The sequence below is a fragment of the Diprion similis genome, chromosome 3 (assembly GCF_021155765.1).
Source record: "Diprion similis isolate iyDipSimi1 chromosome 3, iyDipSimi1.1, whole genome shotgun sequence".
Lineage (NCBI taxonomy): Eukaryota > Metazoa > Arthropoda > Insecta > Hymenoptera > Diprionidae > Diprion > Diprion similis.
The window spans coordinates 1,993,991-2,021,224 of NC_060107.1; the positions used below are offsets into that span (position 1 = coordinate 1,993,991).

At 34.7% G+C, this 27,234-nt stretch overlaps 1 protein-coding gene across 13 annotated transcripts in view; it reads right to left on the bottom strand.

Annotated features, from left to right (window-relative positions):
• LOC124404511 (disintegrin and metalloproteinase domain-containing protein 11) overlaps positions 1–27,234 on the bottom strand; it is a 43,836-nt gene that overhangs the window by 7,149 nt on the left and 9,453 nt on the right. For 7 of the 13 annotated variants that reach the window (XM_046878695.1, XM_046878694.1, XM_046878693.1 and 4 more), the window contains exons 2-19: positions 20,055–20,105; positions 17,426–17,571; positions 15,415–15,477; positions 15,241–15,320; positions 14,548–14,617; positions 14,116–14,262; positions 13,099–13,299; positions 12,850–12,924; positions 12,089–12,261; positions 11,538–11,704; positions 11,227–11,390; positions 10,297–10,470; positions 8,427–8,731; positions 7,603–7,722; positions 7,425–7,506; positions 7,247–7,342; positions 6,305–6,467; positions 89–227 (exon numbers count right to left, since the gene is read on the bottom strand). In XM_046878695.1, the coding sequence (XP_046734651.1) occupies positions 89–227; positions 6,305–6,467; positions 7,247–7,342; positions 7,425–7,506; positions 7,603–7,722; positions 8,427–8,731; positions 10,297–10,470; positions 11,227–11,390; positions 11,538–11,704; positions 12,089–12,261; positions 12,850–12,924; positions 13,099–13,299; positions 14,116–14,262; positions 14,548–14,617; positions 15,241–15,320; positions 15,415–15,477; positions 17,426–17,571; positions 20,055–20,105 (2,416 nt within the window). Of the gene's footprint in view, positions 1–88; positions 228–3,836; positions 3,940–6,304; positions 6,468–7,246; positions 7,343–7,424; positions 7,507–7,602; positions 7,723–8,426; positions 8,732–10,296; positions 10,471–11,226; positions 11,391–11,537; positions 11,705–12,088; positions 12,262–12,849; positions 12,925–13,098; positions 13,300–14,115; positions 14,263–14,547; positions 14,618–15,240; positions 15,321–15,414; positions 15,478–17,425; positions 17,572–20,054; positions 20,106–27,234 lie in introns of all 13 variants that reach the window. The other 6 variants (XM_046878699.1, XM_046878700.1, XM_046878698.1 and 3 more) reach the window with 5 other exon arrangements.

Sequence of the window (27,234 nt, forward strand, 5' to 3'; positions counted from 1 at the left end):
TTGAATACGAATAAGTAGAAGAAAGGAATAAAGATAAAGAATAATAAAAAATATAAAGAAATTCTATGTGTATGTACTGCACACTAACCTGAGACAGAGGGAGAAGTTTTTATGTACTACGACTGACCTGTAGCAGAGAGCCATCAGAGCAAATACTATGAAAACACCCCCTACCACCGACATGAGCATACCAACTAAAAATATAGTGTTTGAGCCGTGGTAGTTCTCTGCGGATCGGTTTTTCGTCGGTTGTTCGTGTTTTTTTTTTTTTTTTTTTTTTTCATAGTTTTCGTTTTCGTTTTCGTTATCGATTCATCCATTAAACGTAACGTTTTATATATATATATAAACATATATATATATATAATAATGGAGGGGGTGGGTGGGGGTGGGGTGGGGAGAAGAGGAGGGAGGAATTTTTTTATTTTTTTTTTTTTTATATCGATACGACGATGGTAAACCAGGATCGACGACGAGGACGACGACGCGTGTGTTATCCAAACCAAGTCGGGGATTCCCAAAATTTGTTGTATTGCCGATATCATCCGCCCCCACAGACCAGGGCCACAGCATGCAGACAGAGAGAGATGGCAGCGACAGACAGAAACAGAAAGAAACAGAGAAGCCGATATCAGCACGTATATAACACACCATTCATAATAATCATAACAGTAATAATAATAATAATAATAATAATAATAATAATAACAACAACAACGATGATAAGAATAAAAATAAATAAGTAACAACCGTAGTGAAATTTTTTTTTTTTTATCCATTTTGAATGTCGAATTTTTTTTTTCCTTTTCAAATTACTTTGACGTAGGTATACTGTTATACGTATATATGAGCGTATGACATACTTTTTTCTGTACGATGATTCAAAAGTAATAGAAATGTAGAAAAAATCGCGAATTGAAAGAAGAAGAGAAAAAAACGACAAAAAATAAATAAACAAATAAAAATTTCGTAACGATTATATTGGATTCATCTTTTGCACTAGTCGCAGATTTTCTAATGATAAATGATAATAATAGATAGAAAACTTAGTGCGAGTATAAATGTTGATAATTGACGTATATAATATGTGTATAATATATAAATATATAAATATATATTATACACTTATGTATGTACGTCGCATGATCGCTATTATACACAACACATGTAATCGAATTAAGCCATGTTACGATGTTGCATTTATCACAACGTATAATTTAAGGCATACTTATTATACAATATAAATATATATATATCCTATCTATAGGATATAATGGTTGTAGAATCGCTCGTTTCTTTAAACTATTTTTCTTTCTTATTTATCGTTTTTATCGTGATATCGTTACTCTTTGTTCATCGCTTTGTTATTCATTATTTCTAGCGATTATAACAGGTAAGGAATATCAACATTTTTTTGTTTACCATGTATGTACGTGATTTACAATCCAACTTGTACCTACACGTATCCGTGTAAAAACATGTATTGTAATTGTGTATCGAGATGAGGGTTAAAAAATTATTGTTTCAAGAACGCGTCGTGAAATTAGAAAAAAAAAAAAAAAAAAAAAAAAAAAATAAGCAACCATCTTGCTTTTAAAATACTTTTTCACGCTCTTCTGATACCTTTGTTTCTTGAATGTTTTTCAGCGATATAAATGTTTTTTAACGATATTATTTACCGTCGTTTTCAAAGTATAAAAGGAAATTCGAAAGAAGAAGCAAAACGGAAGAGAACTCGTACACCTACGTATATAAAAAATGACGAAAAAGAAAAGAAATTTTTTTTTAAATCAATCGGATAAAATGAATATATATATTTTATATATATAGAAAAAAAAAAGAAATTATTATTGTATACAATAAATCGTATGATTTATTCCCCGTGCGCCACACAGCACAAAAATTTACGATGCAGCATGGTAACATGATTCTCACTCTCTTTTTTTTTTTTCTTTTTTTTTTCAATCTTCTTTCGACATGTATAATATATATATATATATATATATATATATATATATATATATATATATATATATATAATAATCCAAAATTTTATTATAATCGTGCTCACATAGGGCATACAACAGCTGGCACATTTGCGCACATATACATATCATATTGTATGAAAAAAATTTTGTCACATTGCATGTATGTAATACATATCATCATACGTAGATACATACATGCATTTATTATAATAAATTTATAAAACGTGTAAGTCGTTCTCCGTGAAAAATTTTCTATATACTATATAGGCACACACACGTATATGTATATGTATATATATGTGCACAATATTTTACTCTATTTTAGAATTGTATGTATAATATATAGTATATGTATACATATAGTAATGTGATAAGATCAGAGCGAACGGTAGAGGAAAACGTTATATGTATAGGTAGTAGAAGAGTGAATACAAGTGAAAGACTTTTGTCATTTCCGTTGAATACGTGAGAAAAAAAGAATCGTGTATAACAATATTAAATAAATAATTAATACGATAATAGTTTAACTGTCGAAAGGGAAATGCGTCAATGAAAATTGTCATGTTGTATAAATAGTTTTGAAATTTTTTGTCTCGTTTGACAATCGGTTGTTTTTTTTTTTTTTTTTTTTTTTTTCTCATTCAATAGTCGACGCGAAACAATGAAAAAAATCAAATCCGTAAGTTGTAATTAAAATAATATAGATTTTTCATAATGCCATATAAAGTATATATGTATATTGTATATATAATATAAACACATCGAAAACACACCGTGAACACAGGACTGAAAAGACAATACATAAACATCGATCAAATATATATATATATATATATATGTATATACATACATACATACATATGCAGATTGTATTTCTAACGAATGAATGGTCCGTCTTTTGTTAAAATTTAATGCGCACGCGCTGAAATCCGAAAGTAACTGTCCGTCACGGTGACCAACCTAAAAAATTTTCACAGTCGTCACTGGTATAGTTACTGTGAAAACTTTTTAAGGTTACGTTTACGACGTTTGGTCACACTGTGAAACAATTGCTTTCGGATATCAGCGCGTGCGCGTTATACAAATTTTAACATTTGACTAACCATGCAGTCTCGTTAAGAATTCACTCATTATATACATATAATATAATGCGTATGTTTATTATACTATACAGTATACATACTATCTGTATTACATATATATGTATATTAAGATGTATGCACATTTATGTATGCAAATATACACACACATATAAATATATATATATATATTTATATATATTCATTCATTGATTCATTAATCATTTCGAGCAATATTGCAGACGGCCGCGTGCGATGCCTCCTCTCATCCAGCTATAATGATAATAATAATAATAATAACAACAATAATAATAATGATGATGATGATGATGATGATGATGATGATCATGATAATAATATAATAATAATATAGGTGTAATAAGGTGATATAATAGGTATGAAAAAGGTATAATTAAAAAACGATATCTTATATCATCGTATAATATCAGTATTTTACTTTGAAAAAAAGATTTTTATACTCGTGTACGTATATATTAATATAAATAATATTATAGACGCTGATCAAAACCCACCACCGAGCACCATGATAAAAACAAACAAACAAAATAAAATAAACAAGTGAATGAAAAAAAAATTATTTTTTTTTCAACTGTCGGTTAGTTCTGTTTTTTTTTTTTTTTTTTTTTTCTTTTCCTTTTCAATTATTTTCTTTTCGTTCTTTCTTCGAAACGTGTAATATTTTACATATACAATCAGCCAGCCAAGTGAGCTTCCTGCATACACGCGGAAGTAGATTTGGCTACTGTACCTGTAGCAACCAGCCATTAGTGCAAAACAAATGAAGACTGACTTGACGACAACCACCAGGATTACTACCATCGTTGGCGTGCTAAGATTCTGCTTCTCGCCCCCTGAAACCACCAGACACACATGCACGCGTACCGTGTATCCTCATAAATTGTTTATTGTTTTTTTTATTTTTTTTTTTTTTTTCTAATCACTCATTTAGAGCAACACATCATGCGAAATCCACGGTATTTGCTTAACCGCAATCGTTGAGAAAATACTATTTAATAATATTATAAAGCAATAAAATTTTATCCGAGGTAATAACTGATAAAAATAGGTATCGTCGTTTTTCTTTTTTTTTTTTTTTGCGGTAACGAGGTTTTTTTTTGTTTTTTTTTTCGCGGTAACGAGGTTTTTTTTTTTTTCTTCCAATGTTTTCCGTATTTTTCTTTTCATCTCTTTTCATTATCCAATTCCGTTTCAGTGGAGGATTTTCAATTTTCCTCTATTCAAACTTGACTCGTTATGTACATACATATAAGGTTGAATCTATATACATGTATGTATGTATGTATGTATTTCTATAGGCACAGGTATATAATAAATCACGCGTTTACTCGAATATTATCATTATTACTTATTAAGTTTTTTTGCGGTGTTTTGTCCCTCTTTCTTTTTTTTTTCTCTCATTTTATCGTCATTTTTTCTCGCAACGCGTGCCGACACAAAAGCTTTCGCACAGAGCTGAGACTTTAATCTTAAAAATTTTACGACGAATGGACGATAAATTCTTTAACCCTGTCAGCGTTGAATAAGCCCCCCCCCCCCTCCCCCCTCCCCCCCCCACCCCGGTAATTTGCATAAATACGACGAAGAAATATTTTGATAGAATTTAATAAAAGAAAGAAAAAAAAAAAAAGAAACTAAACGCAATGCCGGAATGAATAAAAGTTGATAAGATGGAATCGAATTCCGGATTTTTTCTTTAAGGATCCACAAGATCCGAAAACCCTGCAACGTTTTTAATATGTACTTGTTTATAATTTGTTTGTGTAATGTTTTTTTTTTTTTTTTTTTCAAATTTCATTCAAACGATTGAAAATCATCCACTATGTACTTGGCGGTTTTTTTTTTTTTTTTTTTTCTTTCTTTCTTTTCATCGATATTCGTTCGGTGCAGATATTTAATTAGATAAAAAAAATTGGGATAATTCGATGTGTAATAAGAAATAAATACACCGGGAAAACGTAAGGAAAACGAAATTACACCAATATCGAACTTATTTACGGCTGTATAAAATACATAAATGTATATCAATGTATATATGCTATGTATACAGATACCTATAACGTGAAAACATTTATCACACAATTTACCGGTGTATTAATATATTATACTTGAAGGTGTGCGTGTGTGATAATATATATATGTATATTTATATATAGGTATAGCAATAAAAAAAATTTTGTGCACAGCTGATAGTATGACCCCATAATAATAATAATAATAATAATAATAATTTTTTGTTGACATACGAATGCGAGATCGGGTAGAATTTTCTATATCTTCATCATTTCTCTCTTTGTTATGCTTTTCTTATTTGCTGCAACGTTCTGCGAGATCTTTGTATTGCGATTGTACACATTTGCGGGTATGAAATTGTTTGAAAAAAAAAAAAACTAGTGAAAAATCAAAAGAAGTTGATGATTATATGTATAGTTGAAAATTATATATATATATATATATATATATATATATATATATATATATATATATTTAAGATATATCGCGTTGTTTAAATAAATTCACTGTGAATTAATGCGTGTATGTATACAATAATAAAATAAACACGAACAAGTGTATAGTATAAATGATTAAAAAGTGTAACAGTCGAGAATATATATCACGTTACTTCTTAATATAGAGAAAAAAAAAAAAACACAAAGAAAGAAAGTAAAAACGGGAGCGCACGTACGAAAAAAAAAAAAAAAAAAAAATTTAACGAAATACTAAATTATACAATTCTAGAGTAATAATTACTCGATACTGTCGCGAAATATTCTGCGTATTCATTATAAAGATGTAAAAAGTATAACGATCGAGGGTTTATATAACGCAGCTGTATAATTGTGGATATATATACAATATATGTATATATAAATTAATCTCGTTCCTCGGCGATGCTGCGGAATAACCTGTAAATTATTAATATTTTTTGGAGGGTGAAAACGAGTGCGGGTGACACGTGGCCACCCCTTGAAGTTGGTAATTTTGTGCCTCCTAAATTAGGAATCTCGAGCGTGAAGAACCTCGAGAGCAGCTCCGAGTTGTATAATATTGTACATAACGTAAATGTATGATATATATGGGTTATGAAAAGAGGGAGATTCGGCAACGTCGGATATTGGCTTGTCTATAAAAAATTTGGACAAAATTTTTAAGAGTATAACGAATGTGGGGTTCGTTCGCTTTGGTAAGCTAACTCACCGTAGGGGGTTTCTTTCTTCGCCATTTTACTCTCTAGGCCAGATTTACCAGACACTGCTGTGCTGGATGTTATTGGCCCCGCTGTTGTCAGCTCCTGAAGTATCGAACAGTCTGGCCCTGCCCATCCGTGATTACAGTGGCATTTATTTCTGTTCGTGCATATCTGCGGTGAAATGAGAATAACCAGGTGGTGAGTTGGTACCGAAAACGGGGTGAGTTCATTCTTTAACCCTTTCAGTCACAAGGGGATACTGAACGTCCAACCTCAAATATTTCTATATCCTAGCCTTATAACTTTTTATTATACTTCTCACTTCAGATACGTAATCAGTGACCCCCAAAAACCCCGAGTAACAAGTTTCGGCCAGAATTATTGAATTTTGATAGGTTTTTCGATTTTACATCCGCCATATTGCACCCGCCATCTTGAATTTAGAAATTATCAAATTCGAACTTCAGATTCGTGATCAGCAACCGCAAAAACCCCCGGGTAACGGGTTTCGATAGTTAACCCGATTATACATTCGCCATATTGCATCCGCCATCTTGCATTTAGAAATTAACCCCAAAAACCAGCGAGTGTCCAACAAGTTTCGGCTAGAATCATCGAATTTGGATAGTTTTTTCAACTTTACATCCACCGTATTGGAACCACCATCTTGGATGTAGAAATTATGAAATTCTATCTTCAGATCCGTGATCAGCAACCGCAACAACCTCCGGGTAACAGGTTTCGGCCAGAATCATCGAATTTGGATAGTTTTTTCAATTTTACATCCGCCATATTGCATCCGCCATCTTGGATTTAGAAATGATCAAATTCGAACTTCAGATCGGTGATCAGCGACCTCAAAAACTCTCGCGCGTAAAAATTCCAGCCAAAATATTAAGGGAAAAATGTGTGACCGAAAGGGTTAGCCATCAGATCAATGGACTACTCACTCCTTTTCCAGAGCATTCGTTGTCGTCACGATTTGTAGGACATTTGCCAGTATGCTCGTGTGGAAAGCGACTGGTGCATGTCTGATTGACGCATATCTGTAATTGGAAGTTGAAATTTTTGTCGCCTGTTATTTTCAACCCTGTATTAACTACAATTACGACTTTTTTTTCTTCTCACCAGATTGTCGCCGCACGTTGTCCCGTCTCTGACCAGACCCATGTCCGGCATTTCAGAGCCCTCAACGGTTCCTGTTGTCGACCTGAAAGCAACCGAGGAACAACAATAACGAACGGTAAATATGATAAGAGGCCAGTTTTACATCCTCTCAATGGCGCTCGCAGTGAATTAAACTCACTTGCACTCGTAGTCTTGACCCTTTATGCTGATTATCGTTCTCGAGTAAAGCTGATCCATGCCGGAAATCACCGGCTGCTTATTGCCGGATTGACACTGCAGCGAACCGCAATGAATGTTCCTGGAAATCGACGTGGTTTGATGATTAATGTGTTCACGTGTACAGTGTGACTCTCAGTTACATTAACTACGAATCATAAAAGTTGGGAGATCGTACAGTATAATCATGATGGCTGCTAAAACAGGCTGATTTCCTTTATCCTGACTTCTTTATCCGACCTACCAGTTTTCCCCGACAAAGAAGGTATCCCAGGACGATCTGTCAGATCTGATTTCTTTTTACGCGATACATATTTCTTTTTCATCTGCTATTAAACACTTCAAGATGATGAAACCACCCTCCAAAGTAAGGCATATCAAGTGGCGATTTGGCAGTTTCTTTTTTTATTTTGTTATTGAGAAAATCACACTTTTTATTACTCGTTTTGAGCAAACCTCTTCCACTTGGATTGGTTGAAAAGTATGGAGTTCTTGTGGGTGAAACTGCGATATCATTCCTTGACATGCCTAACTTTATAGAGTGGTTTCATCCTCTTAAAGTGTTTAATGGCAGGTGAAAAAAAATACGTGTCGTTTAGTTTTTGATCAACTATAACATATTAAGAAAGAAATGAAATCGGAGATGTCGATCTGGGATGCCTTATCCTTGTCAGTCAGTATGACCACCGTGAAATGCTATTTGTGACGATGACATTCCAGTGAAATGTCGAACGAAAAAAGATCCTCCAACTTTCGATTCGTATAGTCTATGGAGCAGCGACTTACTCTGCCTCGCACTTGACCAGATGACCACTCGAGTCGGTACCGCAATGGCCGTTTATCGCCCCCTTGGAATTGAACTGCTCAAAGCACTGTTTGTCGGCGGCGATACCGCCGTATCCCCAGACCTGTTCGCACTGTAGATTAAGGGCCGGGCAAACCCCGTCGAAACAATATCCGCCGTTGTTGTCGCAGGGGCTTCCGTTTTTCTTGTAGACGTCGACCGGACACTGGCCCGATTCACCGGAACACACCTCGGAGAGGTCGCACTCGTTTGTTGACTCTCGGCAAACGACGCCCCGAGCACGAAGCTGAATCGATACAACGTCAAATTACACATGATACCCGGTTGACGTCGGTGTCTCGTCTGCCTGATTCCATCGTCTTACACCCTACCGGACGTGTAACGAGCATTCATTACCGTAACGAGATACCGTCACGTTTTGGTATCCCAAAATCCCAGAATCTCTGCGAGAACATTCGGCGGGATTTCGCGCACCCTGAACCTGATATTCTAAAAATCAATCTGGAATAATGTACAGGGTGTCCCAGAATTCACGCAAGAAATAGTTTTGATAGAAATTTTTAGGTTAAGAATTAAAAATTAACATTTTTTTTTTTTTTCTTCTATTTATGAAGTATGCAGTACAGGTTATATGATAGGTACGCATAATTTTTGCATAAATGTGGCTGAATTTCGTTGATACCAGCGCTCAATTTCCTCGTTCAAGACGTGGATGGTTGTGATGGGCTTGACGGCATAAACCTAAGACTTTAAAGATCCCCGCAGAAAAAGGAAAAGGGCCAACGGCGTTAAATCGCGTGATCTGGGCGGTGAATTCTGATCACCAAAGTGAAAAATTGAAGGTGTAAGAAAATTTCAACGAAAGAGGTGCGCACGTGCCAGCAAAGTAACCCTTCGGGAGACCATTTACCCGATACCTATCCCATTCCACACATAACCCTGAACTCTATACTCCCTGAATCAAAGAAAAAAAAAAAAAAAAAAAGAATGTAAACTTTTACTTAAAAACCTGTGTTTTCTATCAAAATTACTTGTTGCTTGAATTTTGGGACACCCTGTAGACGTGTCTATGTACCTTCAGATGTCAATCGTGTATACATAGAGGTATACATATATACCTACGTACGACGGATACAGAGAGGAAATTCTCTTATGCGTCGTCGGAATGAATTTACACATCGACAAATTGACGTCACTACACCCCATCCCATCCCATCCCCTCGGTGCCCCTCCTCCGCGGTTTTATATCTATATCTATAGGTATGTATATATAGGTTATGTATAAACTGGATACACAGAATTGATTGTAGAGGGTAAAAGCAAAATTTCTCTGCACGGAAACCAGCGACACGATTCGACGGATGGAAGTCAATTATAGCCTCTATAATTCCTCCCTCTGATTGTGAACGTTGTTGAATTTTCGAGCAATTATAAATCCCTCCCTGCCCCCCATCCCCATCCCCATCCCCATCCTCGTCACCCCTTCTCACCCCTTCTTTCGTTTCCTTCGCCACTTACTGCTGGCAGAAGCTTCCTTTATACCTACCATATACATGTATATATAGGTATCCAAGGAAACTTATATCATCGTCAGGATATACTATACATAAAGTCCATGCACGCGATGTGTCGGTCGGGAAAATTTGTGACAAGCTTTGATAATAACGCGGTATTGGTTGTCACCATTCGACAGGTGATCATATTTCGATAATTTTTTCCCTCCCCTCCCCCCTCCGTCGATAGATACACGATGAAAATTATTGCAGTGAGATTTGATGCCGATATAGCGATTGATTGATTGATTAGGTATAATACCTATAATATTATGGATTTATTGTCAGTTGTTCTCACCTTGCAGTTGTCACAGCACGGACCTCCAGCGCATTCCGCTTCGGAAGTTAGTTTGCAGGTGATCGGATCACAGCAAGGATCTTTTTCGTGGCAATTTTCTATCGTACCGCAATCGCAGTCTTCACCGTCGTCGATTTTCTTGTTACCACAAGTCCCCGTCACCGACGATGCCAGCTATGAAATGATAACGTCATAGTTGTGGTTAATAAAATAAAAAATAAAAGTCAAAAAAATAAAAAGAGAAAACTCGTGCGAGATACAGGTATTAATGGTATTACAATAAAAGAAGAAAAAGAAGAAGAAGAAAGGAAAAATAAAAATAAACATAAGAGCATCGTGCGGGAGTAGCTACTTTAACGGTTTACCGTTTTTTAATGTCTTCTGCGCAAGGAGAAGTGGGAAGTGGACGTAAACCAAAGGTCTCTAAATCGTGTTGTCTGTTTTTATCACACCTCCTATCTCGTCGTAAAATTGAGTCTACATACCGTGCAAAGAGTGAAAAAGAAAAAAAGAAGAAAAAAATAAAGCAAAAAACCAAATAAACAAACACAAAAACAGAGAGAAGGGGGCTGCCGAGCCGTAAGAGCTGGCGAACTAAAAAACCTTTTAAATAACCCCTTTTCACCGCAGTCTGTATTTAAGCAGCGGCAGCATGCAGTGCGGAATGGGCGAAAGTTTATAGATCGTGAAAAAATTTATTTCTAGTGCGAAGGGGTTGCTGTATTATTATTTTTATTATTGATGTTATTGTTATTATTATTGTAACCACTGCATAGCCGAGGCCAGAATGATGGAGTAAAAATAACGTAGGATAAAGAAAACTATAATCATAGGTATAATGTCAATGAAACCTTTATAACGTGATCTGAGACCGTAAATTCAGATATGGATGTGTATCTACAGATTTATGATATATGGACGATAAATTACCTCGTTTGGTTTGTTGAGAAGACAAATACCGTGGCCTTGTCTCAACGCGTCTTCGTAGTCCGATTTACTGCATCCGGAAAATTTATAAGGTTGAACATTTTCCAGGCCTACTATCGACTGGGCCATTATACAACCGTGCCAGTCCTTGCAGACGCATTGCTCTCCTGAAAATTATGAAAAAACAAAGGAACAGAAATGGAAAAAGAAAAAATGTAAAATATGATCATCGATCCGAGCTTAAAGGGATGGGAGAAAAACTTTCCAACTACTTATTGTTAGTCCTCTTCATATATATGATTGTTCGAACTTACTCCCGTTGTCGTGACGCATTCCGATGTTGTGGCCAATCATATGGGCCATCGTACCGGCCACTAGGTGAGGCTCGTAACTGTTCAGGTCGACGCTTATTCCCACCGAGGTGTCTGAACATACCGTTTCCGGTACCGCGATGCCCGATTCTCCGTGGAATGTTTCGCCCCTAATCGAAGAAATTTTTGTGTAAGGAACATGACGGATGTGTACATTAGGATTGTCGTTAAATGGAAGATCATGTTGGATGATCATGAATCGGCTCCGAGTGTAAAAAAAATTGCCCTATAATTTTTTCAGATTTCCATTCCCAGTCGTATTTTATACTTTTTTTTTTTTAAATCTTCGTTCAATTTCGAATCGTCGTTACGTTCGATTGTACAGGAATTTCATTTTAGTGCTCAAGAATTAAGTACAAAAAAAAAAAAAAAAAAAAAAAAAAGGCCAGCAGGGGGACTCAGAGTTCGAAATAAAATGCCGAAAAATTAAAGATTCGTTTTTTTTTTATATTTAAAGCCGATCTACGACGATCCAACATTCAAATTATGCTTACGTAAGTAGCTGCGTAGTGTCCTTCTCAACCCTGAAAAGTCTCCTCTTTGTATAATCGCTGAAGTTCTCAAGTGCCTTATTTATTTCGCTGCTCTTGTTTATCGACGCCTTGTTACCTCCTAGCCACGTTTCTATGTAGACTACAGACACTCTTGTGTTCAGGGTGCGAAAGTACTGTCGAGAATAACGGAAAAATGGAATTTCAAGATAAGTTGATCATCAGCTGCAATCTGGATTATCACAGTTGAATCCTGAGGTTCAACCGAATTTGAGTAACGATACATCCATTGATTGTGTTTGCGGGTGTTGAGAAGGGGATACAAGTGGCTTAAAAATGGCCATGATAGCCAGATCTCGAACTTATCGTTCTCACACTGGAACCTCCAAGTTTATAAAGAAAAAAAAGAAGAATCTCCAATTCAAATTTCGAATTACAGATTTTTTTTTATTTCGAAACAGTGTAATAGATCCACTATTACAAATGTTGAAAGTCTGACGTTGGATTCGTTATCGATGATCCAAAAAATATCCTTCTACGAAAATCGGAATATTTAAAAAAAATTTTCCGACATATTGGATTTCGCGATCTGACTTCAGATTCGTAATTTGTGTTTGATTTCTTGGAATTCTGTTATTTAAATAATTGAAAAGGTCGATGTCTATAGTGAAAACTCATCTCTTAATTTTCGTCGCGATTGTAATGGCTTCCTTTTATCTCTGGAGACAGAGAAACGGACCGTTAAAAATTGCGAAACAACTCACCAAATCTGCAATGTTTGCAACCTGTATCGCGTCGTAGACGACTTGCATTCTCGTGCTGCCATTCCTCTTGTCAAACTGCAAGCAATATCCGGATTAGCACGTACCTTGGAGTCGAATTAGTCGAACGATTGCACAACCGACCCACTAATGATTGGGCATTATTCGAGTGTGATCGTCTTTTCATTCCCATTTTCAATTTCGATTCTACATTGCATCGTATATACGTATATATTCTTCTACATCACCTACCATGGCCTTGTCGATTATCATGGCTGTTTCGATGTACTTCGTTGCCTCGCGAACGTCACGTTTGTACCGTGTAAATGTGTCTTCGGAAAGGCCGAGGATATGTTTTTGCCGACGATTTTTTGGCGGACGATTATTAACCAGATTTGCGCAGCCTTTGTTAGCCTTTGTACGAGCTTCAAATATGACGTGTGGATGTTTCTGCTAAAAGAGAGGCACGTATATAGTCTACATTCTATGGTTCATTTTCCACGCATGATCGTTATTTTCTACTGTTATACTATAATTAATTAGCTTCTTCAAATACTCTGGCAATTGGTCAACTACGTTCTCGTTTTTTTTTTTTTTTTTTTTTTTTTTTTTTTTTTTTTTTTTTTTTTGCCTTGTCAAGTAATCAATGTCAATTACGTAAAAACGTTTCTGAAAACCCATAAAACTCCTCTCTATCGAGGTATTTTTATTTTTTTTTGTACAGGCTATAAACTCGCGGCTGCCTCGAATCTTGATGCGACTAAACACTCGAAGAGAACTGTTATCTGGGAATTTTCTTTCTTCCTTTATATCTTGTTTTCCAAACATTATTACGCAGAATCGTTGTGTGAGTATACATGGTGTGCCTATAGAACTTCTACGACACGCCCCTTTCTTCGAGATTAAAACCTTTAAGTGAGATGTGTACCAACCGTATAAAGAAATCCCTATATTGTTAGGGAATTATTTTTCTGGAAAACGCTACCCTGCTCGGTAATACCATCATGTATAGTTGAGTTGTGAGTTATTTAAAGTCTCGCTCATTTTTTTCCCCACGCAGATTCAACGTCACAACAATTAATTACCACCAATCTAGGGTATTTTGGCGCCGTTGGTAGACGTCTTACTTAAGTCCAGTTTAGTGCGAGAGAGAAACTTTTTTTTAACAAAGAAGCTGCACTCATAGGCACACCATGTATACTCTCACCACGCGTACAATCGAAGATTGTGATTGTGGGTTGAGAATTCTACTCGTTCGATTTTACTGACCGACATATCACCGCCGTAGAAAGGATGCATGACGAATGTTTCGTTGCCTAGATGAATAACACCGCTCACACCGTCGCAGGTATGAAAAGCCGCACTTGCTCCCGGGTAATCCTTGACCGTTCCATGATAAAAACAATGCTCGATTTCCTGTCAAGTAGAAAATTAATTTTAATAGAGTAATTTTTCATTGAAAAAAAAAAAATAAATAAAAAAAAAAAATAAAGAAATAAAATAATTTTATAATTACCTACATCTAACGGGAAATTGAAAAGATTTTTGCAAAAATTAAAAAATAACTCTTATCTATTTTTGTATTTTTGTATTTTTTCCTCCTATTATTACTGACTTTTTTTTATATTACAATTATTCTCTGCTTCATACGTGGCGTATAATAAATGTGTAAAAACAATATCACGCGAATGTCTTACGTACCTGATTCGATACTTGTTCCACACCGCTTGGCAAAAAGTGCTTCTGCATCAAATTTGGAGCTAAGAGTTGCCTGTAACCAGGTACAATGTGTTGTATTGCTCGTTTTCCTTTTTTTTCGAATTTATTATATACAATTGTGAAATTTTAAAAATCTTAATTTCATTATACTTTCTGCAATGATTATATCATAACGACAAAGAATAGAAATTGGATTTAGACAGCTGGTACTGTGTATAAAACTTATACAACAGAGAAAACAAGAATAAAAAATAGAAAAACAACATGTCTTGTAATTAATGCTTCGTACATAATAATAATGTTAATAATCAAATACAGAAACTACAATTATATTTCGAATTTTTTATTTTAATTCCTTCTAAAATAAAACCAGCTTTTCTACCGATATAATAAACGCGTTAAATAATTCTAACCCTTTCCCTCGTCTTTCTCGTCATCCGTCGGTTTGACGTTAACGAACAGGCTTCGAAATTAATTACAGCGAATAATAGTCACGGCGCAGTAAATAATAATAATATAATATACGCCGCGGTAATAAATGTCAAGTAAGATTTTTCCACGCGTAATAAACTGAGAGAGAAAGAGAGAGGGATAGAAATAAATATAAAGAAATAACAATAAAAATGATAGCGTATAATTTAAGTATAGAATTAATAATTTTCGTTAATTTCTTACGTATTTAATTCTAAGTCTAGACGAAATTTATGGTTGAAGGCCTTGAGAAGAATGGACGTCCGATGATAGTGTTTTCCCGTCTGAAAATGTAAAGGGTTATGGGAAAAAAAAAACGAAAGTTTATTACAAGCCAGCGAGAATTTGAAAGACAATATTGAAACTAAATATCCTTACGCGTGATCGTCCTCTTTGATTCTGATAGCTGTTGTCTCCCACGTGTCCGTTTCTCGGTGGGTTCTAAAATTCATTGTGTATAAGGCTAATGAGATTTTTTTACACATAATAAGAATATATAGGCTTTTATTAGTACAGGGTGTATAACGTAAGAGAAATGAGAGGCTTTGTACACCAAATGGATTCCCTGCAGCGCTTCGCCAGCAGATAGGCAACCAGCATGACGTATAATCATTTTGCTGATAATGGAATGAGGTAACCTGGTGAAAATGATTTCTACGATTTTCTACGATTTTTTAAGGAAATTGGGAAATTTCTTTTTTCGAGTAAAAAATCTACAAGACAATGCAATTTTTAAAAACTATCCATATTTATAATTTTCTATAAAATAGTACGAGATCTTTCAATTTCTGTAAAAAAAAAAAAAAGAAAAAAAAAAAATACGCAGTGGGTGGCATTTTCATAATTACAGGGCATCGTTTTCAATTTCTTAAAAGATTCTACACCTCGGCTGGTAAGTCGAACGAGGATATATTTTCAGTAATGGTAGTACAGGTTTAAAATGTAACTACGTACTTCGGTTGCCTGTCTTCAGGCGAAGGAACGGGAACCTTCATGGAAATTACATACAAAATCTTATATACTATGTACAATGTATGTACATTGTATAGATTTGAATATCGTATGTTATATACATATATATGTATATTAGTTCACACAGTATAACATCTTTCAGCGACGTCATCGTGGATAAAAATATAATCGTTGAGAGCTGCCTTGTGGATGCAGAGAAGTGAAGTGAAGTGAAGTGAAGTGAAGAAGCTATCGTACGATGTATATGGTGCATGCATGTATATAAAACTATGTATGAATGTACGTGTATACATATATTATACGTCGAAGAAAAAGGCTAGAACTGACAGATGTATCGACTTTCCGACAAAGCCACGTTCAACGTCGTCTCAATATCGTGCTAGATAGCAAAGAAAAACTTCTCCTCCTCGCTGATACCTGTAACTTTTCCCCTTTCCCCCCTCCTTCCTTCCTTCCTTCCTTCCTTCTTTCCTTCCTTCTATTCTCTTTTTTTTTTCTTCTTTCTATATACGTTACTATCTCGATCTTTTTTACTGTCGCATCTCGTGTCTTTTTCTATGTATGTCTTCACATGTATATGTATGTATACGTATACAGTTTCTTAAAGTTTTTTTACTGCACGTATTGGATTACCACGGCAGTATCTTTTCTTCATGGGGACCATTGGGAATTACAACGAACGTATGTCCCTTTTATTCCGACTACGCGCGATCCTCGCTGTACTAAACTTTCCGATTTACTCTAGTCGAAGACAACCTTTTCTAACCTCTTCTTCTTCCATTTATCAGATAGTGGGATATAACGGATTTTTTAGCGTTTCAAGGAATGCAGTGTAGTTATCAAATAGATTAATCTCGGTATAGCGATCCGTTTCTTTTTCCTCAAAGAACACGCATTCGTGACTAATGGCTAATAAATTAGGGATGGGCATTACCGACCGAGTCGAAAATTCGTACCGTAAACACACTGTTTTCTTTCTTTTTTCTTTTTTCTTTTTTTTTTTTTAACCCTCGTAGCGAAATATTTTCAAACTTTAGATAATTATAGGTACTAAATAAATTTTCACATTTTGATTCATGGCTGATCGTTGAATAAAAAGTTTGGGAACTCAATAGAAATATTCATCTCTAAATATATACCGTTTTCAAAATATTTTTCTCTCATACTTTGAGGTTATGGTTGAATTCCAACGATCGATATGTGTTACACCTGTTTCTTCGTCGATTTTACGAACTTTAATTATACAGGTATAATGGACCTTTCAGATTTCCGGCAATTTGCTAGCGTAGGTACGATTTTCTGAATATGTCGGTAAAACAGGAAAATCCTACACAACAGTATCATCTCAACAACATCATGATGTACATACATACACAAATACAAACTAGACTTAATAATAATGAATTAATATTCTCACCTTGGCCCCAACTTCTCTTGTGGATATTCCCATTTTCTCGTGATGCCGCAACTGGACCGGGTATATTATCTGATAGTAATGAGCCCCGATATTTCGTACTAGCTCTTGGTTTTGTCTATATTCGCGTAGTAATCTCTCAACCTCGCCTGAAACAAATAATACACATTATAATTTACACGCCTTATTATTATACAATTTCATTCATTCATTTGTTCGGTAAGATATTAAAATGGAACGAAGCCACCTCGGCGCCTGAGGTTAGGCAACCGGGCTTTTCATTCTCATTCCCCGTGAGATGGCGAATTGTAACTCCGGTTGCCTATCGGCAGGCGCCGAGATGGCTCGTTTCCATACTTGGATTCGTATATCGGTACGAATCTACCGCTTCATAATGATTCATTTCTTCGATCTCTCGTAAACTCGGTGAGTGAAGTGATGCTGCTATATACCTATATTCAACGTGTCTATCTTCACGTCTCTTTCCTCTTTTGCTTTTCTCTTATTTTCTTCGATTGTTTTTTTTTTTTCTTCTTTCTTTCTACCTTTTTTTCTTTTTCTTTTTCTTTCCCTTTCTTTATATCTATCCATTTCCTCCTCTCCTTTACCCGTAACAACACACTTTCGAGCACCTCTGAGCTCCCACATTAATCACTCAAGTTGAAGCTTCTCTGTCCGTCTATATACACACACAAACATGTATATGCATCATATTTATATACATTATACGTGTATACGTATGTCGTATGAATCATGTATTGCGTACATATGTATATACTTGGAATTCGTACCCATCCGATTCTCACCGATACCCTTGTCTGTCCTTTTGTAGATCTGCTGCCAGGTATTACCTCATAGTTTATACCCTTATAATCTCGCATGTATATATGTACATATATATATATATATATGTATACCTATAATACCAACGTCAAAAATCCATCGGCAAAATATCTTCTACACCCTGCAGCATGTCTTTATAATCAATGTCGTTCTCTCTCTACATCGCTTATATACCGCGGAATATATAAATTTCAAAAGAATAACTGTGCCAAATTCTTGTACATATCGTTCTATATATTGTAGCACACATAGCATATATGTATGTACATTGTAAGTATACTTATAGACGTCAGACTTTTCTCTTCATACTATACTACTTATACCTTGATAAAAATGAATTGAAAAATTTTGCTACCGCTGATCATCGCTCTTTAAGTTATGAATTATAGGTGCTATAAAGGGTTTTTTAATATCATGTACATAATAAATATGTCGTGTTATGTGTAGAATGATGTAGACTATAGTGTAAGTATAATTTCGAACGTTGTAATTAATATAGGTATACGTGACCGTGCAGCCTAACGAAACTAGTTTACGATTATTTTTCACACTTTTTTCTCTGCTTCTTGTGAATTCTTATTTTTTTTCCTCTCCTTCTCTCTCTCACTCGCTGAGTGCTGCATTTGGTTTTAGTCTTTTGCTTTTTTCTCTTCAATTAATTTTCCCCACGAAGTAGGTCAACGGTCGGTATAACTTTTTCATGATATATTATTCTATTTATTTATTTATTTAATTTACTTTAATTCTGATTTTTTCTTTCTGCTTTCCTCCGTATGCGATTTGAAAATGACAATATAAAAAGGAGTTGATTATTGAACGGAGCAATGAAAATAAGCGCAAGTAATATGATGGACAGAATTAGTTGGGTAACCAAGAAAAATCTATATAATACCGAGAGAGAGAGAGAGAGAGAGAGAAAGAGAGAGTTTCAAATTTTTATTTGTTTTCAAATTATTACACATTAGCTGAAACTGTTTACATTATATTCCAATATAATAAAATCAATTTGCAGACGCATTTTGTTGAAAATTTTCTCGTGGAAATTTAATCCAATATTTTGTTCTAAGTACAAGAAATTAATCAAATAATTGTTTCAAAATCGCAACAAAAATTGAATAAAATAAAATAATCAAACGTTAATTTTTCAAGTTGGAACAATCGTGTAATCATTATTCAATCTTTACAAATTCATTTTACCGTGCAGATCTGATTTCGCAATCGCAACAAAATCATGGGACAAAAATATACGTGGGATTGCTATGCCAAATCTGTTTTTTACAAAATATTACAAGAAAATTTTACTTTCTGCGTTTGCAATCCTGAAATGTTGTTGCTAGTAAAAGGTTTTCCTCATTACGATGAAATTATTTTCATTTCCGCCGGTACGAAAAAGGGAGAGAGAGAGAGAAAAAAAAAACTTACAGTAAAACACACAGGAAGTAAATAAAAGTAAATAACGATGAATTAAAATCACAGATATCCGACACAACGATGGTTTGTCTCTACATAATTGAAAAGTATAATATGTTCGTGTTTAACTCCGAGATTTCGACCTGATTGCAAATTTCAATTAGCAGGGTAGAGCCGCGTGAGAAAATGAGAAGTTCCGAAAACGAGGAAACAATAATGTACAAAAAAAAAAGCCAAAAAAAAAAAAAAAAAATACCAAGAAATAAAATAAAAAAGAAAATAAAAATCAAAAAGTTGTAATTGGTTTGCGGGAGGGGGGGTTAAAAAAATTTCATCACGAAATTGAAACCATATTGGTGAAATATTTGTCTCGGCTTACCAACAGGACTTTCTTCATTCCAAAAGGAATCATCTAAAGTATAGTCGGCCTCTGAAACAGAAGAATATTATAAAAATTATTAAACTGCTCTGTACTGGTAAATAATAATAATGATAATAATAATAATAATAATAATAACTATATATCCATGTATATATATATAGTAATAACTATAATAAATTTGGTAAGAAAAAATTGATTCGAATAGTAACGGAAAATTAACTTTAACACATTTTAAGGGTATTGTTTATACAATGTTTACAAATATCGTAACTGATGACAAAAAAATATAAATAAATAAACTTGGTCGAATAATACAGATTATTGAATGTATTTTTAATTTGATTTTTTAAATTTCTACTCTTCTCTTATTAAGAGGTGCTTATTTGCGATTTACTATTTTCCGTTTAAATAGCGCAGGAATTTTTTTTTTTTTTTCAGGCGGGGAAGGGGGGAGGATTTTATCACTCAACAAAGAATTGGCGTATCGTAAAGAGCAATAAATATTTTTATAGGAAATTGAACGATCTACAAAAAAGGTCTGTTACGATTTATTCGTAAATCTATACTGTTTCAAAAGTTATTTGCGGTTAAAAATTAGTTGTGTCAAATTTCACGATTTTTTTCATTTCCACTATGAAATAATGGTTGAAAAATGAAAAAAAAAAAAAATATAATACTTCCTAAAGTTCGTGTCATCTTCTTTACCGAGACATCGAAATTATTCCAAAATTTCCGACTACTCAACAAGAAATAAATTTTTAACGTAAACTGTTGTAAAAAATTAATATTTTTATCAACCCTTGATCCATATAAGATTAACGAAAAAAAGTACAAGAGATCTTATTTGTAGATCGTTCAAATTTCTTCAAGAATATTTATTGCTCTTAACGATACGCCAATCAGTTGTTGAGTAATATAATTCCAAAATAGAAGAAGAAGAAGAAGAAAAAAAAAAAAAGAAATTCCTATATGTTCGTTAAACAGGAAATAGAAAACCGCAAATATAGATACTTTTCTCAATATGAATATTAAGAGCCAAAATTTTTTCAGAATTTTTTCTCGTCATCGACATTTTCACAGTATGACTATAACGAAAAAAAGAAAATAGTAATTTTTTTTCCCACCCTAATATATCGACATAGTATATTATAATTATATGTATCCATATCCATGGGTAATAGAATTGGGTATATAGAAAGGCAGTGAAATCGCGTGGATGTTTGATGTTTGATTTGAACGGTTGTTCGCAGAGTTTTTCTAGATATACCGTTACACATAATATAGGGTTTAAGTGCCTCTACAAATATGATATCATTATAGGCACTACATACCTCGACGATAGCAACGGGGTGAGTCGAGGGTTATTGAGGCATTAAACCCGGCAAATTAGACTCCCGCGAGATTCAACTCGAGAATTATGTAATATGTATGTTCTCTAACATCTATGTGTAATACGTTATGGTATATGATAATCGATGATAAGTTATAAACGCGGGTTCTCACAAGTATGTATATAATACGTTACATATATATATATACAGGAATAATCGCGTTTTTTCTCACATGCATACTGCTGTGAACTTCCGGCTTAAAAACGATTACAATTTTTTATTATTTTCGGTATCGTTCACTTTGTTAATAATAATAAGTATACCTAATACCCACCTACCCCGCATTTTTTCTGAAAACCAAAACGCGAGCTTCATTTCTCTTAAAATTAATAGCTGCGAGCTATTCATTTTATTTGCATGTAATATATTCGTTACGTACGTGCCTAAATTGAATTTACGTATCACGTTAATATATTTATATTCACCTTTGATTGCATATTCGAATTATACACTTTCCCACTACAAATAATATAAAGGAATCATTTTCGTGATATGTAGAATCGTGGCTTAAACTCGCCCCCCCCCCCCCCCCCATTATTGCTTGAATTTCTGTATAATAATAATATACACACTAAGCGGTCATTCATTTTATTGAACAACAATATACTTCACACTGTTTGTTATACATAGTATACCCATAGTATAGAGGACGTAGAATAAATTTATGAAACACATGATTGTGAAACTTGAAAAACTTGAATCCAAGTGTTGTTTTGTTTTTTAAAAGTTTTTTTTTATCATATTCTCGTCTTCCCTTCTTCTATTATTTTCCGAATCTCGAGTAACTCGGTTGTGTGACAAGGTTATTTGCATACATCGCTCTACACAGAAATTCGCTATATATATATATATATATATACACACATACACACACACACACACACACGCATACATCTGGAAATAATGTAAGGGTGTATGTTTATTGCATGTGTATACTGTGTACGTTTCGAGGTGGGTATTATACTTGTTCGAATAGCGAAGGAGGGATTAGAGAGGGATTCGCGAGAGTGCGGACTACACCCTTTACTCCCCTTCATCCCCGGCTCGTTGGTGCAATCTTACGTAACCCCCGAGGCCGATAATTCGGGTCGACAAATTTTCGTCTGCTTTTATATAATGTATATAACGTGCATGTATGTATGTATGTATGTATACATATACATATACATAGAAGGGGCGCGAGGCGGCGGCTGTCGGGGGCGAAATCGAGGGCCCTGCAGGACGGTGGTAAGATATATACATATATATATATATATATATATATATATATATATATATATATATATATATATATATATAGGTATATATATATTGATATATATATATGTAAGGGATGATGGGCGTAGGAAGGGGTTGAGGCCTCCCTCTTTCCCTCTTTCCCTCTTTTCCTCTTTTCCTCACCGCCGGCGGTGCCGCTGCCGTTGCTGCTGCTGCTGCTGCATGAGTGGGAAAAAGCAATCAATCTTTGAGAGGCAGATGAGTGCGGATCTAAAATATAGGCCAACGCAAATTTAGTCTGGCTGCGTCCGTCCACGTGTCCCTTTTCCTCCCTCTCTACCTCTCTCTCACTCTCTCACTCTCTCTCTCTCTCTCTCTCTCTCCCTCTACCTCTCGTCCCGGAATGCGCAACCGCTCGCGGACTCGCGTAATCGATATTGTCGGGGTGGCAAGGCAGGTACCACGCCCTGGCTGCACCTGCTTGCTTGCTTGCTTCCTTGCCTGCCTGCCTGCCTGCCTGCTTGCTTGCCTGTCGAATGACAGGGGTGGGGGTAGATATATAGAAAGATGAAAAAATCGAAGAGCCGTAATACCGAATTTTTAAACAAACGAAAATTTGTATATATATATAATAAAAGGATTTTTGAAATGTTGATAGTTGAAAAGTGTGGAGAAGTAAGAGAATGTAAGAATGGTCAGAACGTGGAATGCCGAATTTTAGAATTATCGCAATTCCTCTATTTGACTTTTCTATATTTGATTATTCTCTATTTCGAATTTCTATGTTTACAATATTCTATACTTGGACCTCAGACATTTTTTAATTAATTTTTTGAATAAGATTTTCACGGCTATGCAAATTCCATATTTTAGTCCTTCTATTAATCGACAATTCAAGTTTTTTTAACCCTACCCTGAATAAGAATCCACGAATCTACCCACCTCCGCCGGTATTACCCTTATTATACCAGTTATACATATATATGTGTGTGTGTAAACAGTTAGTTGTAACCTGAATGCAAAATAGTTAGACTAAGGTCCGATGGACAAGTTAGGCACATTATACGTGTATGAGACTTCCTCTCTGGATAACCACTATTCTATGGCCGACGCCAACCGGCCTCGGGTATCGTAATTAGGCGGGTAATGTGACGAAATGTAAAAGCCTATTATTCGTTGTAACATAAACTCCTGTGGGAGTTTTTATTTGGGCCAGATGGATGAAGCTCTCAACCCTTTTATTCGCGCGGTTCATTTTTTATTTTGTTTTTTTTTTGTTTGACACGGAAGTGCAATTACACGTTTCGTATTTTTCGACTCTGAATCCGAATCTAGAGTCAAAAATTTAATAAAACCAAAAAGAACATCTAAAATTTTAGTAAAAACGGGGTCAATCATCAACATTGTTTTATACACTGTTCTTGAATGAGATTTATATGAATATTTATTTTGAAACAGAACGATTTTAGGCCGAGAATACTTACAACCCCCGATACTACCTATATGCACCCCTAAGAAGGGTGAAAACTACCCCTATGGATTTAATTTTATAAATCCAATGGCTATTCCGAGATCTCTGTTTGTCGATCAATGAATTCCAAAAGTTTTTGGTATACGTTTGTCTTTTTTTTTTTTCTTTTTGTATTCAATGTTTTAGAAACCGTCGTCATGCCGTTTGTTCAACCTTTTTCTATTGGGACTGTCACTTTGCAATGCGTCATCTGGTTGAAAAAAATCGAACTAATGCAACCAGGCTGACGGCTGACCGTTGAACATATTTTTTCGCATGCGAATGGTAGAACAGGGTGTATTATTGATTATGTTTCATTAATTTCATGTGACATGAGTGATTTGTAACCCAAAGAATTACGATTTATCTCAATTAAAATGAAAAAGTTAGATTATGTGGTGATAAAATGGCGCCGACGACCAGGCTCTGACGTCATGAGGAGATTTTCCAATAATTTTCCACGTCTAACCCTGCGTGCGGAGAAATACGAATTAAGAATAAACGAACCGGATCTTCTTCGTATCCCTGATCGTATTTTAAAAGAAGTTTAAATCCTGGATTCCGTGGGAAGGAAAAGTGATAAAAATTTTATAAGGTGAGGTAACAGAGAATTTAATTGACCAAACAGAAGGTATGAAAAAAAAATGAGCTTATTTTTCCACCAACAAACTTTGTATTACGAGAGTCGATTTCGCTTCGGAGATGCGGCGAAACAATCGTGAACTAAAGATTAGACGCGTAATTGAAAAGGAAAAATAACTTTTTGAATCTCCCTAATCAGGGAGAGTAAAAATCTGCGTTGAAACTTCTGCATTATTTATAATAAAAATCTCAAAAATCACAACTATTATATGATTTTGACAGACGAATTTTTTTTATTTCGAAAAAGTTAGTTCAATAATGTACAAAGAGAGAGAAAAAATTGCAGAAAGAATGCTGTGGAATTTCTCCTCTAAATCTAGAAAGCGAACAAACGTCTCCCGCAAGTATATGTATGTATATATGTGCAGCAAACGACCGGCCGTTTCCAGGGTGAAACGTGACCCGTCAGTAGGATGTCTTCTTCGGCTTTTATTTTTCTCTTCTACCGAAACGACGACTTTGCACCGTATATCCTTCGAGTCCCATCCCTATACACTCTTGCCAAAGAGAAAATGTTCCCGTTTTTACCGGCAATCCTAGGAAGCTTACACGTACGAGTCAGCTCTCCAGCACTGTTTATACATCTGTGTATACATACATAGAATCTTCCTAAATGAGTGCGCAAAATTCGATTTTGCGTACCGAAACGAGTGCGCAAAATAGTAGATTTTCGCACTAGTGCGGGAATCGCATCATGTGAAATATCTTTTTTAATTCCATTTTTACAAATTTTACACTTTTCTGTCAAATTCCCGCTCTAGTGTGGGAATGTACTGTTTTGCGCACTCAATTAGAAAAATAATATGCGCAACACCTGCTGAAATCATCGATTTAACGCACTAGCTTCGCGATATTTATACTATTGTGTTTCGGACGAATTTCTGCAATATACCTTGTGAATTTGCACAGTGGAAATACTTTCTTTAAAAATCGTTTACAACTACTCGCGATTCCAACGTTTCAACAACTTTCATTAACTCTTTGGAACGGAATTTCACCTGATTTTGGATTAGGTTTAAAATTTCGAAACTATTAAATTCCCGAATATTTCTCTATCGTCTAACAATGAAATTCAGTATTAATGTGTGAAAAAAAAAATTTTCAATCATCAGCGGCATATTTCGTGAAAGGATACTGAAAAAATCATATTTTCAGGATTAAAAAATTAAAATACCTAAAAAAGTCAGAGAATTTCAGATTCCAAAAAGCGTATACGAACCCTATCAAAGGTCATTTTTTCTACCCTCAAGACTTTTCTACCAACAACTTTCCCAGTTATATATAATTCTCTCTTCTCACGAAGTTCCTCAAAGGAGAGCGAAAAGCTGTTACGTATTTTCCCCCTCAGACTTCCTCCCTATCGCTTCCTTTTCCCTTTTTTCATTCTCGAATCCACTCAATCGTTGCAGGGTGCAGCATCCAGTTCCGTTTCCTCCGAATATTGTATTATTAAACACTTTCCAAGGCGAAAATAAAAATTGTGAAACGTACGAATCTGCCGCCATTTGACATGATATATATATATATATAAAATAAAATTTTGGTATCATTTTTTGACCAAAACAAAAAAAATATAATAATGCAGACTCAAATCCGCACGAGAAAAATAAAAATAGTAAAAATGGTTAAACAACAAAATTTTGTTGTTTTTTTTTGTTTCGTTGACTACCCGCAGTATTCTTCAAATCAATTTGATCGCCATTCGTCAAAACTTTTTTTGCATTTCCGGCAGTACCTATTATAGGTATAATAATAGTTTACTGTTCACCTTTTTTCCTTTTCTTTTCTTCTTCGCCTTTTACTAGCCTTTATGCACTTTGACAAATTGAAATCGTCACTAATTCAGTATTATGAGCAGGCATGTAATGTACGTACAGATGTATATATATATATACGTGTATAATACATTTATGTCATAATTTAAGATGTAACATAAAGATTTAGGCTTTCCATTTTTTCTTCTTCTTGTTCTACTTCCTCTATTCATATAGTTCTTCTTCTTTTCTGCTGATCCAAGCTCTTCATCGTGCACACATACATAGAAACATTTATAGAGACTTATGTATGCCATATATATATATGTGTGTATATGTATGTATAGGTATAGATGCGAAACGAGTCCCGACGCGACGTCGTCGTTTCACAGCCTTAATCCGGAAAAAGTGTGTCTCGTTTTCCAAACTTTTGTATATACCTAAAGTTCTCTCATATATCTATATTATACATATCACATATATCTCTCATCTCTTTTCCCACCGTTGCGTCATCGCAATTTTTCCTTTCAATGTATAAGATGGTCATCATCATATGTGTAAAGAATAACAATACATAAAAAAAAACATGTCAGTATTAAAAAATGTATAATGTATATTACGATGAAAATTATAAAACGTAACAGCAACAATTAAACTCCTTC